We start from the raw sequence: 17,724 nt of genomic DNA, 5'->3' as shown, positions 1-17,724 counted from the left end.
GGGGTCGCCGCCTGCGGGCCGCCTCCCCCTGCCTCCTTCCCCCCTCGCTCCCTGCCCCGGGAGCTCGTGCGCGGGGGCGCGGTCCTCGCGTGGGTGTAAACGCCGCGAGCGCCACGCTGGTACTCGGCTTTACCGGTAGAAGGGGATTGCTATTTGAAGCGGCACTAAGTGCACCTCCTGTGGGTGTTTGGGGAAGATCCTGAGGAAGGTGCAGTCTGTTTTGGTGTCTCCTGACTGATAGGTGCTCCTTGCTGTCTTAATTTCCCCCAACGTACAAACAAGTGACTATTTCCCTGCTGTATTTGCCATATACAAACTCTTCTTTCCTCTCTTGTTTTAGTTAGGCTAGTTCTGCTGTCACAGGAGCCATTACTTTTTTTTTTCCCCTCCTGTAGCTAAAGGTTATTTTCTGGAGTCACATATATGATGTATACAAGTTCAAAGACGTTCCTCTTTTCTTATCTTGCCAGGCCATAGTGAGTTGCTGACAGGTGAACTTGGTTTCCTGTAGAACTTCTGGTTGACTTCATAATGGTACTTTTAATGTGGTGGTGTATGAGGGAGCACAGCCTTGTACCCTGTACGGCGTTTAGGGAGGAAATGAGTGTGTGGTATTGGGGAAGGACTAGTAAACATTGCAGTTGTGCTTTTGACATTTTGGACTGCTCAACTTGAGGATAAAACTTGAAGTTGAACAGTGCAGGTGAGAGATCTAGAAGGCAAGTTATCAGTTGCCTCAAGTATAAGAAACAATTGTAAATTTACCTGAAGATATGCTCTTGAAGGCATTTTTCATGAACTCTGGTGTCTAAGTGTGTTCAAATCTGCGTTTCTTGTATGAATACTATTGCAGAAGTGTACAACAGCAAAAAATACCATGGTCTACAGAGAGCGGGATGGGAAAGCATTCCAGACTAAGACTCAAACTTATGTAAAGAACCTCACAAAAACTTCTCTTAAAACTTCATGAGTGATGTTTCTCTGGGGTTTTTTTGTTTTTTTTTTTAAGATTACGTGAATGTCAAGAGAAACTGTGAGCTAAAGGTGCTGATTATACAGCACAACAAACAAAAGTACACCAAGAAGTCACATGACTGACATGCAGATATCTTCTTTCGTGCATTCATCCATTCATTGTAGGAGTGGTCAAAGCTTGCAACACGAGCTCTGTGTGGCTTGTTAGCACTTTTAGTGTGACTCACTTGCCAACCATGTGGATTTTCTCTGGACTGTACAGATTTTTTGTTTGGCTTCACAGAACTTGGAACTTGGACTTTTTCTAGTCAGCAAAATACATGTATAGATTCTAGGGAGCATTTGCAGAATTTGGGAATGGTTATTTCATGAAGGAGCATGCATCAGTTTCTAAGCAGGAAGTAGAACTGATATGGATTTTTGCTTCTTGGCATGGTAAAAGGGGTCAGCCCTCAGTCACGGGTTCCAGCAGCTCCTCCTTTTCCTGCCCTGTCAAACATTTCGCTAAGTCTTGGTTAAACAAAGATGAAGGTGGTACCTGAGTTTGGGAGGATAGAAATACAGGCTTTGCAAGGTGGGCTGGGTGATAGAAAGGTGGAAGAAATAAGATGTATGCACTGAGGTTAAAGAAAGTATATGGGATGTGCAAAGGTATGACTCTTGGCCATGTGAAGGCTTTGGTACACAGCAAGTTGGGTCAACGAGTGTGGCTTCCCCTAATATAGAACACTTTTTTCTTAATGTAGCCACTCCTGAAAACAAGGAAGTTTCCAAGTGCTAGATACGGCAACAGATAAACCACAGCTTGTATTGCTGTCCCGGTGACTTGTCTGTGCAAGCACAAGGCTCTGTATTGTACTGTGGAGGGAAAGGAAGCGTGTGCCACCAAACTTGACTTTTCAGTCATGCTTTTATTTACCGCTCATTCTGCTTCTTGTTCACAAGTTAACCTGGCCAAATGGCAAATCTTGTACTTTAAGCTGCTGAGGCTTCCCTGTCTTCTGTTTTCTTGTTGCAAGGGCTGCGGAGGTCACAGCACTGACAGCTGTTTTCTTAAGCTGAAGTGAAAACTTCTTGGTACTATACATACACACATGCAGAGACTCCATTTAAAAATTTCAAGTGAGAGTTGGTTCCCATAAAACAGCAACCAAAATGTCTTGTCAGACAGTGTAGTAGCTGTTACTTACTCTGGTTACTCTGGATGTTTAGCTAACAGCTCTGAATTGCTCTCTGTGGAGACTCTGATCTCTTGCCACTCGCTAGATAGAGGACTTCGGCTCCTCTAAGTCTGGCCATCTGACCTGTGCTAACAGCAGATGCCTGCAGTAGGTGGGGTGGGTGTCCCCCTCAGTATCTACTGAGACACCTCTGAAAGTGTTCTGCTTTATCACTCTAGGTATAATACGTGTTGGGTTTTCTTGCTGATTCCCCCCCCGCCCAGGGCTCGTGAAATGGCCGCAGATGACAAACGATCTCCAACACTGGAGGCTACCAGTGATCTACCTCATTCTCCCAGCAGTCCATCTCATCTCACACACTTCAAGCCCCTGACTCCTGACCAGGATGAGCCTCCTTTTAAATCGGCATATAGCTCTTTTGTAAATCTCTTTCGTTTCAGCAAGGGTAAGTGTGCGTGTGTGTGTATATTGTGTGCACTGTCTGTTTTATTGATGATCTCTGCTGCCAAATAAATGTGTAAAAACACCTGTGAACATGGCAAGAGCATAATTTCAGACTGCTGACTAAGTAGATGTTGAGTCAGTCTCTTGTGAGGGATGTTATATCTTGCTTTTGGATGATGTAGTAGGGCTTTGCCATGGGAGAAGAGCCAGCATTTTGCAGCTAAAAATCTGTGGCTGTCAGTGAAGGATCGAGACAAGCCAGCTAGCAGATGGTATTGCTTAGTTTCTTAGCTGGACCTCTGGAAATGCCAATGTTCCTTGCCTGCATGAAACTTTCAGGGCTAAACACAGGAGTAACCCTCTGCTAGCCTTCATGAGCAAGGTGGGTGCCTGTCCTTTTAATGCAAGTTCGTACACCGGACTTCCTCTACTCCTCACCCTCCTGTGCATCTCATACCTTCATCTAGGTGGCAGCTGAGCTGTAAGAAAGCAGTGCATTTATATAAAATGCTTCTTGAATTTGCACTGCTGTAGGTACTCCCAATCAAGGGGTCTGAAGTGTGGTAAAAGTCTTTTATGCAAAAGGTACTTCTTGATGGGGGCCTTTGTGCTATGTGTATCATGGAACACTTAAGCCCTCAATAGGTGAGCTCTTAAAGAACTATGTATTTGTTGTTTGTTTCATAGCAGAATTTTGCATAGAGGAATGAATGAAAACTCTGGTTTCATACAAAACCTGCATATCTCTTGGCTGGAGATGGCAAACTGGTCAGCTGCTTTTGTTTAGTCTGTTCATTGTCCAGATCTTGGCTAAGCGTACTTCTGCGGTGTTTGGGCTAGGGAGAAAGGGGTAAGATAGCTTTTTGTGTAAGCAAACTGATCTGTTCAGACTCTTTTTGTACAGAATGAAAATAATTATTTGGTATGGCTGCTTGTTAGTTTGTATAGCAGAATATGGCCTGCCATTATTAATTTTTTGAAAATAACATTAAAATTTGGTCAATACTGGATTAACTTGTTTGTTGCTGACAAGTGTAGCTGGAGTCAGCGAAGTATTGTGTTGGAAGAATAGAAAAACAGCTTTGAAATGGCACATGAAATGGGCATGTTACCGAAACAAGTGAGAACAGCCTGCCTATGCTTGATCCTCTGACTGAAAAGGGTAGTTTATTAAAGGCCACAGTAACTTTAATGTGACCACAGTACTTTGAAAATTGGCCTTCTAATGTAACTGAAAATCTCTTCTGAGGGCAGAAGTTGATAATCAAGCATAGCTATTCCACACAGCAAGAATTTTTTACACTTACCAACTTTTTTTTTTTTTTTTTTTAAAGCACTTTTCATATTGGGGATACTTTTGAAATGGCCTCTGCCTTGACATACAAGTTCTACATACTGGCCTGTTTTCATGTTTCGCATGGTACTTTTCAGACTAGAAGTTTGGATCTGTGTCTGAATTTTGTTATGCATAATCACAAACCAAATGAGCTATTCATGAGAGTATTTTGTTTTCCCCCCTTAGTTTTGTATGTGCTGCTGGTGTTCTCTATCATGTCTGAGCAGTTATTTCTTGCTTTTTATCAACTCCAGATGATGGCAGGCTTTCATCCCCGGTGGAGAGAGGAGAGACAGGGCAAGGTGATCCACAAGCACTGAGTGGTGGCTGGTCCAGTCCTCAGCATCCCACAAGGGCTCAGTCTCTCAGGTCACCGGTTCCTTACAAAAAACAACTAACTGGCGAGCTACAAAGAAGATCATCTGCAACCCTAGGTAACTTCAGCTCTTTATGATACAAGAGATTACTGTACTAGCAAATCTGGGATGCTTAGCAGTGCAGTGGAAGGAGGTGAACCAAGGTTTCATTGACCATGTAGATGGGTAGCAGAACTTGGTATCAGGCTACACTGCTCTTAGTGAAGTTACAGTTCAGCCTTGAAAGCATATCTACTCCATCCTCCTCCATGTTCCAGCAAGACACTCTTGTTGGTGCCTCTGCTGTTTCAATTACAAAACAGTCTGGCATGAAGGAGGCTGTCAAAAAACTCCAACATCATAAAGTCACTTGTACCTTGATCCTCAAAATTTCTGTGTTGTCTTAAGAAACTTCAGTTTCTTAACAGCTGCATGCTGAATACAACTTTAGAGCTCATTCTTTAGGGGTTGATGTTTGTGTCTTCGGAGGAAGTCTTAAGTGCAGGCTTTTGCCTGTAACTGTTTCGGGTGGCATTGCACACTTGTATCTGAACCTTTTTCTTCATAACCTTGGAACTATTGCCAGAGGCTATATTGAATCTCTATTTGCTCGACTGGGAATTGAATGATTTCAAAAGTGTAACTGTGTAATGGCTTTATGAAAGGTGAGAAGAGCTGGTGAGTAGATTGCAGGGGTACATGCTGATGGCTGCTGAGTGCTGTTGGCAGCTTGTGGTAGTCCAGAGCAAACTGCTCAACTGGGTAAAAATCCTGTGCAAGATGGTGTTTCTAAGCATATAGTACCTACTGTCAACAAATCATATCTTAAAAGTTGTTAATTTATAGGGCTTTTTTTCAGAAAAGTGTCTAGTCTTTACACCCAGGCAAAAATCCAGTATAGATAACTAGCACTTTCATTTCTTAAATTCATTTGCATGCTGTCTCAGTTGGACACACTCATCCTCTTCCTCCTTGCCTTCTAGTACTGTTTGTGCTATTCAGTTGTATCTGTCACAACAAAGCAATTAAGGTTTCAAAGCTTTTTCTCAAGTGCCCCAAGTACAGAAGTGTGCTCCTGGCTGATTTGCCAAGAGTATATGTAACCTTACTTCATTCACCTCTTATAAATCACAAAGAAAATATCTGTGGATTGCAAGTTAGAAGCCTTTATGAGGTAGGCTGTTTGGTACTCAGAAGGTAGAAATAATCTTGGGATTTGACTTCTACTGGGAGGAGACAGCTGGGGAAGTGAGACTTGGTCTAAGGTGTGGGGGGAACTCTTGCTGCATTATTCCAACTCCTTTTCAGGCCACCCACTTATGCCCTTGGGTTTGGACTGAAGTATGCATAGAAAAATGTGATGATGAATCAGCGTGGAAAGAAGTAAAGTTAGATGGTGCAGGACTTGCTGGCTTTCTGAAGAGATTTCTATTTCTATTGGGTGCTGATTGATGTTGATATATGTGTAGCAAGCGGCCTGACTCATTGTCAAATATTTTTCCCAAATCTGCCAATAAGCTTGGTGCTATGACAAACATGAACTCTATGTAATGCAAGTAAAAGTCACCTGTATTTGAAGAGGGAAAAATCCTGGCATCTTCCCTCCCCCAAAAGCAGGCTTTTTTTTTTTTGAGTGGGTTTCAGAAAATCAGTTTTCATGCTTTCTTTTACCTTAAATGGGGCTCAAAGTGCAGTTTTGAGGATTTCTGAACATTGAGCAGAAGAGAATTTTACTCCTGCCAGTGTAGTAGATCCTGGGCTGCACAAATAACTTCAAAAATTGTTCTCTCTGTAACGATCACAAACTTATTTGTAACTCTTGCCCCAAGTATTTTTATTTGCTCAGATTTCAAAGCGTGAAAAGAAGTGGTATGATTATGTAAGCACCTAAACTGGTAACCTCCCACTCAGTTTAGTGACAGTAGTGTGTCTAATCTAGTTGGGTTTTCTTGCAACCTTGTATCTGCAGATCCTTAAATATCTCTCTGGACTTGGCCTCTACTCATAAGAGATGCTCCTGCTTCATAACAGCATAGGCAGGTGTAGGCAGGAAAATGCCCAAGTCCTTCACAAATTTCAAAGGTCTCCTCAGCCTCATTGAGTTTAAATAGCATACAAAGTTTAAGCAAGCTGAAATGAAGAAATAAGAGATTTGGAGCAAGTCTGTTAGTGCATCTAAACAATGACAGAAAGGAATTGCTTCTGAGGATGCTAACTCCAACCCCTTGTCTGACCATTAGCCTGTGCTGTCTGCACAGCAGATGTTCTTGTTACTTGGAGACCGTGTTGTCTGATAACTGCAAGTACAACATAAAAAGGAGGGAGGATGATTTGTGTAAGAAACTGTCTAGCATCAAATATGTACTTTCCCTGGTGAATGCTTCCTTCAGGACTGCTTGCACCAAAATGTTATAACAGGATCTTTTACACTTCTTAGTGTCCCTTGTGTAAATAGGAGAAGCTGCTAGATGCCAGGCTTAGGTCAGAGATGCTTTGTGGTCTATACAGCAGAAGAATCAGTGCTGAGACTCTGCATTGGCTTCTGTGTGCTACCCCTTGGGTAACCTGTTGCATCCTCACATGCTGGAGTAGGATGCTGGACAGCTGGAATATCTTTTACAAAGATGGTGGGCCCAACTGGTTGTACTGGACTGCATGTTCATACCACCTGTGTGTACTGTCAGCCGATTGCTTTCAGGGTGCCGGATTGAACCAAAATACTCTGGTACTGTGATAATGTCACAGTTTGCAAATCCAGTTTAAGGAGAACTAGAAATGCTAATCAACTGGAGAGGGAGCATTTGGTTGTAGAAGCACTTCTAGTTTGTTATGCAGTCACGCAGGATAATTCCGTTAGGGCTAGAGGATCATAGCAGAGAGGCAATAACAGGGAATGGCAAGGGGCATAGTAAGAATAAGGAAACAGCAATGATCATATAGGGGGGGAGGAAAGGCCTGAGGAAAGAGGATGGTGGTTATTGGGAAGCTTAAGGAATGTGACCTATTACCAAAGCATTTTTTTTCCGCTGAAAAAGGCCTTAAAATGAAAATGCATGTTGTAAAATGAGGTTAAGGACAGCTTTCATACTTTTCATGCAAGCACTTTGTATGTCAGCGACCTGAGGAAGATACCATGTTTGGTCCGTCACAGTGGACTTGAATGTGAGATGGCATGCCGTAGCAGTGAAGAACTAGAAAGCAGTTCATGTTGTATTTGCACTAGCAAAATGGTGGAATCCCTGGCAGAGGTATTTGCTTATGGCTGAAAGGGTGTGAAGGCTCTCCCTTCTAAGTCTGATGGTAGTGTTTGGGCAGCTCCATTCCTGTAAACTGAAACTCCGTTACGGGTTGCAACAAAGTAGTTCCGGTAGTATTTTTAACTTGGCTTTCATTGGAAAATGCATGGAGTCATGAAAAACTCTGGAAAGATACATTTGTGATTCAGTGATGGAGGATGCAGCAGGATTTCATGACTTACTGAGCAAATGTTTCCATGGCCTGAACTCAGAAGAGTGTTCGTAGAGAGTAGTCGATCATAGCTGGGATTGTATTTCAGCTTCCTTTCCAGAGAGCACGGTTCGTGTGGGGAGTATAGTATAAAGGAGGAAAAACATAAGGTGTTTCAGAGGATTTGTAGGTTTGGCCAAGGATAAGGGTTAGTGTTGAAACATCAGGATAACCTTTTGGAGTTGCAGGAGTTCATTATAAGCCCAAGAAGGATAAATAGGTTAGAAGAAAGTCAAACTGGAAATCTAGATGGCTTCCTCTGGCCTACTGAGGTTGTTTTTAGTGAACATGCAGATAGGAAGGGCATGGATGGAAAAACGGTTGTTGCGTAAAACAGAAGTCATGAGAAACTGTGTTCCACGCTCATGTTGATGAGTTACACTGAGAGCTTTAGATGCAGCTGGCTTTTGTTCTTCAAATGCAAAATATTGTCAAGTGAAAATGGCTGTTGTGTGGGGGCTTTTGACAATGGAAGAAGAAGAAAAGGACAAAAGTGAGGTTGAGTTGTGGGCTGAGAAAGTGTGAGGACCCTACACATTAACAGCATGAAGCTGTCTTTGCTTGCTGCAATTGTTTTTGTGCTGGTTGGACAATGACAAGCATAATTTTGTGGAGCTGATCTAGTTGTCATACTTGCTGGTCTCACCTTGCTGCTTTTAAAATAAAAACTAATTTTTTGTATATATATTTCAATTGATTTTTTTTGAGTAGCATACTCAAAGCATACTTTGAAGGCTACTGGAACAATTCAGTAATGGATCTTGAACACAGAATGTGCTGCTTCAGGGAGACTAAAAAGGCTTGCTGTTACATAGATGTGCAAGTATGGTGAAACCTCTTAGGATCAAATCAAAAGAAGATGCTCAATCTTTTAAGTGTAGTTGATTGCCATTGGGATGATACCATGTACAAAACAAGAAAAAATAGACTCTTACAATTTCAGTGTTTGCAGAAGGGAAGGTGATTTTTGCAGATTTAATCGTGAAATATGGAAATACTGACAATTATATTGAAAGCATAAGTATCTGTAAAATATGTATGTATTAACTAAGAAAATGACGGTGGTAGTTACAGTATTTGACTTTGGGTCAGCAGCAAGAGTTAACATAAGCTTGATACACAGGCTTGGATCCTTTATTAAGGAAGATACTTAAGACATAGTCTGTCCTGTACTGCAGGAACTATGATAACTTTTCACATTCTTCCTATACAATATGTTTTCTCCCAGAAAGAGAGAAATCTCATCATTGTGAGGGAAAAGATCTGACCAAATCTTAATCTGAGAGTTGGTTACCTTCTCTAGTATAAACATGTTACCTGTGTGCTCCTACTACTGATGGTGTGCTTTTTCTAATGTAGATCACATCTTTTTTGACACACAAAATAGTGTCAAAAGGAGCCTTTAACTGACAAAAGAATCAGAGTGGAGTTAGCTATGGCATTTCTTCAATGCTGTGTGCACCCATGCTTAGGAATCACTTGCCGACAAGGTTTATATTTAGTTAGTCAGGAGGGCCCGATAGTAACTTTCTGAGTTGAAAGCAACATTCCTGGAAAGAAGGTTACCCTTGAAAAGTTACAGCATGAGAGAGTGGAAAGTAAATGTAGCACAAATCTTGTGATAGAAGTAAGTAGGAGACAAAGGTTTCTGTGGTATTATCAGTGGTTTCTTGAAATCTTAGTAACTTTAATCACCCTGAAATATTCAACCTGGTACTGTCCAAAAGTATAGTAGTTTGATTTTTTTTTTTTTTTTAATGTATTTCTAGTGGCTAACCAAAGAACCAGGTCTAAGCACTCTAGCATCTCTTTAAAATTGTCTCCTCCTGTTGTGGATTCTTTGCTGCACAAAGGTCATTAAGTAGCTACATGTGAGCTGATTAACTTAAAACATCTACTGAGAACCTGAAGAAGAGTCATGGAATGCCAGAGTTTTAATCACATTACCCTAAAGGTTTTGATCTCTTGACCATCTTCTGCACACAAAGGAACAGCCTAGTGCACTGCAACAGTTAATGCAATTCTGCTGGTGCTGTCAGCATTCCCGCTGACATCAGTGATATCTAAAGCAGTAAACAAAAAGCAGCCATGTCTGTTCTTCCTGTACTAGGGGAGTGAAAATAAAATGCTAGTCAGATGGAGAGCAGCGAAGCTGGTAAGAAACTTTAAACTATTCAGAAAAGTTGCTAATGTAAACAGTGACTCTGAAAATGTTTAAATATTCAGTAGATGAAGAGCTGTGCTTGCATATCTTTCTGGAAAGAAGTGCCCTGTTTGTAACTCATAAAACAATGATTCAAAGTGATCTGGCATTTTATAGAAATGAAATTAACTGTCTCATGTTTTTATCCAGGAGTGTCTTTATCTTTGCTGTAGTTAAATAAGGATGTCTGTACAGGTTTTCAACAGCTTGGCTTTTCTTTTTTTTTWAAAAAAAAAGTATGTGGATTTCTGGGTGCATTTTCTTCTGAGTTACTGTCTTTAATAGAAATTGAGCTATGGAGTCCTGAGACATACTGTAGTCATTTATAAATTGGTTCAGGTTAAGGCATTGACTTGCATCAGTCCTAGAATGACTGTAAATATTGTTGCAGTTGTTTTGTGAATATTAATATCCTAAAGGGCATTCTAAAATGAGACTTCACTGCTTTCTAAAAGACTACTGTAAGGTTCATATAGTATATTGAAAATCACTTCTTTCTTTTCTTTAAAGCATGTTTTCATTCTCAGAGAATTCAAATCAATTCTTATAAACACTTAGAGAATGCTATTTAAAATGTCAGTCAAAGCAAGCTATCTGGCATCAGAGGCTCCCTGTGGGGAAAGGGAGAAGGGTGCAAGGGCAAGAAATGATACACTCTGTAACATTGTGAACTGTGTACACTTGTGAATGTTTCTCTCTCTAATGGGGTGTTGTGTTACCACATAAACACTGGAGTTCCATGGAAGAAATGATTACTGCTCTCCTTTCTCTTCCAGACAATCGAAGGAAAGTGGAACCGCCCCTTGGAGGTCATGATCCTCGCACAGCAGTTCAGTTAAGAAGCCTCAGCACTGTCTTAAAGCGTCTCAAAGAAATCATGGAGGGGAAGAGCCAGGTACTTCCTCTGAGGGGTTTGTAGGCCTGAGTAGCCAGAAACAAATGTTTACTGGGATTCCCTCAGCTGCACCTTAGATGCATCATGGGGATTTTTGCAAACGTGTGAAGAGTGAGTAAATAAAATCACTGAGTGTGGGGGAAATTGAAGTTGTTTAAGTTGATGCTAACTTTTGACAGATGTCAAAAATCCTTCATACCGTGAGAATGAAGAACTTCAATTGCTAAGTTTCCTGAACTTGGGTCAGATGTTCTCATTTCTCACTCCTTCCCCTTTCTTTATTATCTAATCTAGTATTACCTGACTGTTTTCTTCCTTGAAGGCCTGACCACAATCAGGTGAAACACCCTGTCAGTCATAAATAGCAATGAGAATTCAGAGGATGAATTAAATCTGCTACTTACTATGGTCGGGACCAGCCAGCAATATTTGTCTGAAAGACTTGTCCTGTTAACCAGTTTTGATTCAACTGGGTAAGGGTTCAGTGGCTGCTATTGATTTGCTGCTTCCACCTCCCTCTGCTGTGTGGGACCATGCTGTTAAGAGGAGGATCTGGTTGAGAAAAAAAGCCACAACTATTTATAAGTCACAATATAAAAGCTGTGTCTGGGAACACGCATGAACAGGCAACTGTACATTTAACTAAACCATATGAAAAGGAAAAAGTCTTGTGACAGCTTTTACAGATAGACTTTGGGTAAACTTGCTCAGCTTCCAGTGCTGCTCTGATTGTGAGAGTAACTTTGCTTTGGTGGAGATGATGAAGTTTGTGAGCGAGAATTAAGCCTGTCATTGTGGTGAGCAGGACATTGAGTATGGCCTCTACTAATATTCAGCTGTGGCAACTTCTGAAGGCCCTGGAGATTTTCAGACATTTTCAAAGTTATTAGAGAAGCAAGTGTTCAAACAGGCAGGACACAGCAGTCTGGAATACATCTAGATCTTTCTCCGCAAGCAGTGCGTTAGCTGTCAACTTCTGTGCAAACCATAGTTCATCACTGCCACTGACTGCAGCCATTTCTTGCTTGAGTCACTTCAGGCAACAGTTCCTTCCTACGGTGGACTCAGTCTAGCTCTACGGGAGACCACCTTACTGTTGTAGAAAACGTGCCAGATCCTAGAAGGTGCTGCTCTAAGCAGCCTCTGCTGCTAATGGGAGCCACACTCCTGCTCGGAGTCCTTCACTGTAGGCTGTGCTTGTCATGAGAGTGCTGACTCTGACTAGAGCCAGGCAAGCATTTGAAGGTGTTGCCAGTTTCCTGCCTTCTTGCTCCTCTCTAAATAGGGAGGTATGTATGGACACCTGAGTGTGTGTGTATATACATGCATATACATAGACAGATAAACCCAGCAGTGGCTGGGTTTATAAACAGCCAGCCATGTGCAAGCGTAGTGCAGGCAGTATGGGAGAGACGGTGGGCTGAGGCACTGCAGGCTGCTGCTTAGAAGAGCTGCTCTCCAGGTAGCAGAACCAGAGACTTGGCTCATCCTGCAGAGGCACAGCAAAAACCGTTCATGAGGATCCTCTGCTGCTTTGCAGCAGTTCCTTGGCAAAGGCTTTTCACTGTGTCTTTCCGTGCTTGAAACTTAGTATTCATGCTGAAGGTGTCTAGACTCTCTTAAACAGTCTTTGGCCTCTTTCTATACAAGTTTTCTTGGGTGCGGACAGTATGAAATGCTGTCTTGTTGTTCATAGATGTTTAGTTCTCAAAATTGGTCTAGCAGCTCTGTCAAACTCTGCTTTGTGAACATCTGAAAAACAGACCCTACTTCGGGGTACTTTTGTTTCATTACTTGAAAATCAGAGTACAGATCATCTGTCTTTTCTGTAGTCACTTTCTTCTTGGTTTGTTTTGTGAAAATTCTTGCAGTACTTTATCTTACTAAGAAAAACTCAGTGTATTCAGTCCCTCTAAAAAGGCTCATTAACAGAACTGAACTCTAGCAAATGAATGAACTCCAGTCAGAGCTATCATGTGACCATTAGCAGTTGTCTCTATCCTTGGTGCTTGCAGCCGATGTGCTCAGAATCATAACTGAGAGAGTTATCTTGCTCTGTTTATAGCTAAAACACGAAATGGAAGTTTTACTTCTTTGCTTTCAAGCCTTAAACAGGGCAAAAGCAAAACCTCCTGTGGCTGCATCCATGCTATAAATAAGTATATAACATTTTCTGTTGAATGTCTGTTTCACAGTTGTCTTCACATAGCAGTTAACCTGTAGTTCTGAAACTACATCAGTCTGAGACAGGCTTTTACCACTGTTTACTGGGTTTTGAAGAGTTTGGGCATTTAACAAAACTTTTCTAAGATACTTTATTACATGTCTCTATAATCCTTTCAAGGTACATCCCAGTGTTAGCTGTTGAAATGGTCTACATGCACTGATAACTTCTGATAGCTTAATTTACCCTGGATACCTTAACTTCAACCAATGTTATTTTTAAAATAAACTGTGCTAGGGCCTGTCGTGTGCTAGAGGCAAAAGAGAAAAGGAAGAACAATCTTTGTGCTTTTGCTACTTCTTGCCCTTTTTCTACAGCTCATGATAGTTTTTATCTGATTTACCTCCGTCTTGGATCAAAAAGGCAAAGGTTTACCAGACTTAGTCCCACAGCTGAGAACTCTCTTAACCTTCTGGGCTTTCTGTAGAGCCACAAAAAAGGTCCTTTCTGTGCACGTGTGTTTGCACACAGACACACACACACAAAATTATCGTTTCCATGCACGCAGTCTACAAAGCAATGATGAATCTAAACATGCTTTTGTATTTACAGAAAAGGTATCTCTCTGCCTGCTTTCCCTTGTAGGACAGTGACTTGAAGCAGTACTGGATGCCTGACAGCCAATGCAAAGAATGCTATGACTGCAGTGAGAAATTCACCACCTTCCGGCGGAGGCACCACTGTCGACTCTGTGGGCAGATCTTCTGCAGTCGATGCTGCAATCAGGAAATCCCTGGAAAATTCATGGGCTACACAGGTAGGGTTTATCTGTTGAGAAGTAGCTGAGCATACTCTATGCTCAGCTCCGTTTCGACTACTGCTTCTTAGATTCTGGTATCTGTCTGCTAAGTACTGTGCAGGTCTCTAAGGGGATTAGAAATAAGAAAAAAGAATGATTGAACCTTCTTCTAACACTTTTCCCATGCTTAGTGGTGGCTTATGCCATGTCCACATGTTTGTACCACCATGTCTGTGATGACAAAAAAGATATGGCCCCTGTGTAACAAGGATGTCCACTACAAAATGTGTGTCAAAGTAAAAGCTGCACTTAGTAGTGGCTTTAAAATATAATGAGCCACAGGTTCTAATGGGGGTGGGAGAAACTCTTTCTGATACTAATTACCAAACTCTAGACATCTCTTGATTGAGATAATGATTTCTAGACATAAACTGGTATGTCATGTCTGACTGGCTATTGTCATACCATGATTTCAGTGTGTTCTGCCTCTCTTTCTAACCAGACTCGCCCCTACTGGTCATGTGTTTTGCATCATTTGACTTGAACAGATTGCCTGCATGTATAATTATCTGGGGCTTTGCTCTTTAAGGAGGTATGAGAACTAGACTTAAACATGCAAAGAAGTTTTGAAACCGGAAATTCTTCTTTTCTCACCATCACACACCTCTGATCCTGCAGAAACAGAGTACTATTTGTTCCTGTTCGCTTACATTCTCTGCTTCCTCTTTCCATAGGGGATCTCCGAGCCTGCACTTACTGCCGCAAAATAGCCTTAAGCTATGCACACTCCACAGACAGTAACTCCATTGGAGAAGACTTGAATGCTCTGTCAGATTCTGCATGTTCTGTATCAGTACTGGATCCTGGTGAGCCACGCACACCAGTTGGGAGCCGGAAAGCTAGCCGCAACATCTTTCTGGAGGAGGATCTAACCTGGCAAAGGTAACACAAATGGCTTCATGCTGAGCTCTAGAATCTTTACTGTTATCAGGCTGTTGCCTGTTTAGACAAAGACTAGTGGTTTCCATCTAGTAAACTTAAAGTATATCTGCTGTAAAAAGATCCTGTGCTTGCTTGTAATATTCTTTTCAGGTTGAAAGGGGGACCATTTTCTAGTGAAGCTTTAAAGTACTTGCAGTTCATCCTTTAACTTATTGGCTCACTGGATCTATACTGGTGACAGAGCAGGCTTCTAGCTTCAGAGTTAAAAATTAGAACCAAACCTTCTAAACACCAATGAATCAAGAGACAAGTCAGTGTGACACTCATTCTTTACTAGTTGGGTTTTGGGTTGGGCAAAAGAAAACAAGAGATGCTCTCTAGGCAAATAAGAGAGAAATGGCAGAAGTCACCTCCTGCTTCAACTGAATTGGGATTGAAGGGACAGCTATAAGGGTTTTCTGATCTCCTTTCCAAAGCTATTTCTTATTATTCTTGAATGGGGGGAGGGGGATCTTTATTTTTGGAAAGTTAAGAGAAGATCACTGTACTTCTACTCAAGCAGTGTACAAGTTAGGCCTGAGGTTAGTACAAATCAAGGCCTGAGGGCCTCAACTTAACTTAATGTGGGGGAGAAGAAATAAGCAGATGTGTTCTTTGTGCCAATTTCCCTAAAAACAGAAGTACAGTGTAAAGCAAGTGTAAAACTACCAAAAAGGTCCTGATGAATCAGCCTTTTTTTTTAAGTGAAGGGCAGTGTCAGTGTGACTTGTGTGCCTTTTTCAGCAAATCTGTTCTCTAGTGTTTCTGATAGCAATAAAGGAAAAACCTCAAAGGCCATCTTCAGCAAGTGCTCTGACTTTTGCTTTGCCCTTTGCTCTTCAGAGTATGGTGCTACTACATGGAAGTAATGAAATAATCAACTTTAGACCTAAATAAAGGAAACTAGATCTAGTTTAATGTCATGGCTATCTGAAGCGATATATTGAAATACTTGGGATAAATACTACCAAATTTTGAATTAGGGGATGAGTATGTGTGCATGGAATGCTTCTCTTCAGGTATACAAAGTAATAGAAGATAGCATTAGTTCTGCCTTCTGATCTGTTATTAATATCTTTATTATGGCAATACAACAGCTCTTAGACATGAGCATATACAGAAAGTGCTTGTATCTTTATTTTGGGCAGCTTTATAGCACTGGAGAAACATACTGTCTATTCTTGAAATGCTGATAATTCTTGCTCTATTAAAGTGACAAACCTTGTTTGGAGACGCACTGACTATACGTGGACTGCTTATGTGTTTTCTGTGTGAGAGGGAGAGAGATTGAGATTAGGTAGTTTATTGTTGCTTTAGGGGAATTAAACATTTCTTCAATGCCTCTTGCTGCTAAAATGCAGACCCTTGCAATGAGCTACAGTGCTTTCTTAGTGCTGGATTTGGTAAGCTGCTGGTTGGCCTTCAGAGATATAAACTCAAGACATGCAACTTGAACTACCCCACAGCAGAAAGCGGGAACTCACAGCTTTGTTATGAAAGCAGTGTTTTTTATATGTGGTTTCTGTGTGAGAAACAGCTTGCTTCAGAAGAGTGTTGTGTAAAACTTGAGTTGAGTCTCTTCCCAAAATAATGTGTTTGAGACGAGGCTCTTGCCTCTCCTCCTGTTGCATGCTCCAGAAAAGCAGCAATAAAAGCATTAGGGGCAGTGATGCTGTATTTACTTGTCCCACACTGCTTTTTTTCTTTGAACACTTGGAGTGTCAAGGCATGGCCTCCTGCTTTAATGAACCTGGAGGGCCATGTCGTTTAAAAGTGAAGGGAGTGATACACTCCGGGCAAATACAACTACTCAGGCAAAGTTGTAGTGAGTGTGTCCTCTCATGAAGAGCGTTTATTGGGCTAATATCTCTACATCCCAGAGCACAGCCAGTGCAGCTGTATCCGTTGGAGCATAGTGAGGGGTGACTTGTATCTGATACAGTTTCACCAGTAGGAATTTGTATCGTAGGTATACACACATCTGCTCTCCTTCCTCCTGGGGTGGAAGGGAAAGGAGGGCAAATGTGGTAGCAATAAAGTTAAACAATTCCAAAAGCTTGTTGGGCTATCTTGGCAAAAGCTGTTTAGCGATAGCTATAGATAGCTTTCCTTGTATAGCAAAGATCTGTTGTGGAATGGGGGTGCTTCTACTTCCAAAGCATAGAATAGCAGCAAGTAAGGAAGGGATATGTGAGGAAGGGTTCCGGACGAAGAGGGAGGGAAGGTAGAATAACATAATAGGGGCGAAGAGGCAGCATTGTCAAAGACTGAGTCTAAAAGGAGAAGATCTGAGTGCTCTCTCCCTCCTGATATCATTGGCCTGCGGATGGTGAAAGATTTCTCTGTTCCCCCGTTGATTTAACTATCATGGGTGTGAATGAGAGGTAATATTACCATTAACTCTATTTCAGCTGTTCTGATGCTGCCATATGTGGCAACTCTCAAACATCTGTAACACACAGCTTTTCCTTGCAGTTTGATTCACCCAGACTCTTCAACTACTACACTGTCAACGCGACTTGGGTCTGTCCAGGAGGATGCTGGGAAGTCTCCGGCTAGGAACAGGTAAACTAATCATGTCTGTGTAATTCCTGTTCTGGCTGCACTTCTGGCATACTTTTCCCTGTGAAGCCTGTATTTCGGGTCTTGTTTTTACTGAGCATGCTGTCTTTTGTCTAAAATGGGACTCCTTGAGCTCATATGTAATGGTAAGCAAAGATTATTGATGTACATATTCACACTAATAAAACTACTACTTTTGAGGAACCTGTAGTTTGCTGCCGAGTCATTCAGGTAGCCGTAGTGGTGAAGAGAGGTTGAAAATGCAGTAGTGTTAGTTGGTTAATCTGATTCCAGATATTTGTCTTAATGAAACCAGCAGTT

The 17,724-nt window shown here is 41.6% G+C and overlaps 1 protein-coding gene across 10 annotated transcripts in view; it reads left to right on the top strand.

The window, feature by feature from the left end:
- Positions 1 to 17,724, top strand: part of PIKFYVE (phosphoinositide kinase, FYVE-type zinc finger containing) — a 96,626-nt gene that overhangs the window by 15,420 nt on the left and 63,482 nt on the right. For 9 of the 10 annotated variants that reach the window (XM_026088968.1, XR_003257288.1, XR_003257290.1 and 6 more), the window contains 6 exons: positions 2,420 to 2,601; positions 4,191 to 4,370; positions 10,779 to 10,897; positions 13,707 to 13,878; positions 14,595 to 14,802; positions 17,317 to 17,406. In XM_026088968.1, the coding sequence (XP_025944753.1) occupies positions 2,420 to 2,601; positions 4,191 to 4,370; positions 10,779 to 10,897; positions 13,707 to 13,878; positions 14,595 to 14,802; positions 17,317 to 17,406 (951 nt within the window). Of the gene's footprint in view, positions 1 to 2,378; positions 2,602 to 4,190; positions 4,371 to 10,778; positions 10,898 to 13,706; positions 13,879 to 14,594; positions 14,803 to 17,316; positions 17,407 to 17,724 lie in introns of those variants that run through there. The other variant, XM_026088921.1, reaches the window with a different exon arrangement.

The sequence above is a fragment of the Apteryx rowi genome, unplaced genomic scaffold (genome assembly GCF_003343035.1).
Source record: "Apteryx rowi isolate R43461 unplaced genomic scaffold, aptRow1 scaffold_12, whole genome shotgun sequence".
Classification (NCBI taxonomy): domain Eukaryota; kingdom Metazoa; phylum Chordata; class Aves; order Apterygiformes; family Apterygidae; genus Apteryx; species Apteryx rowi.
The sequence above is the reverse complement of the archived record's forward strand: the minus strand, read 5'-3'. Positions and strand labels throughout refer to the sequence as shown.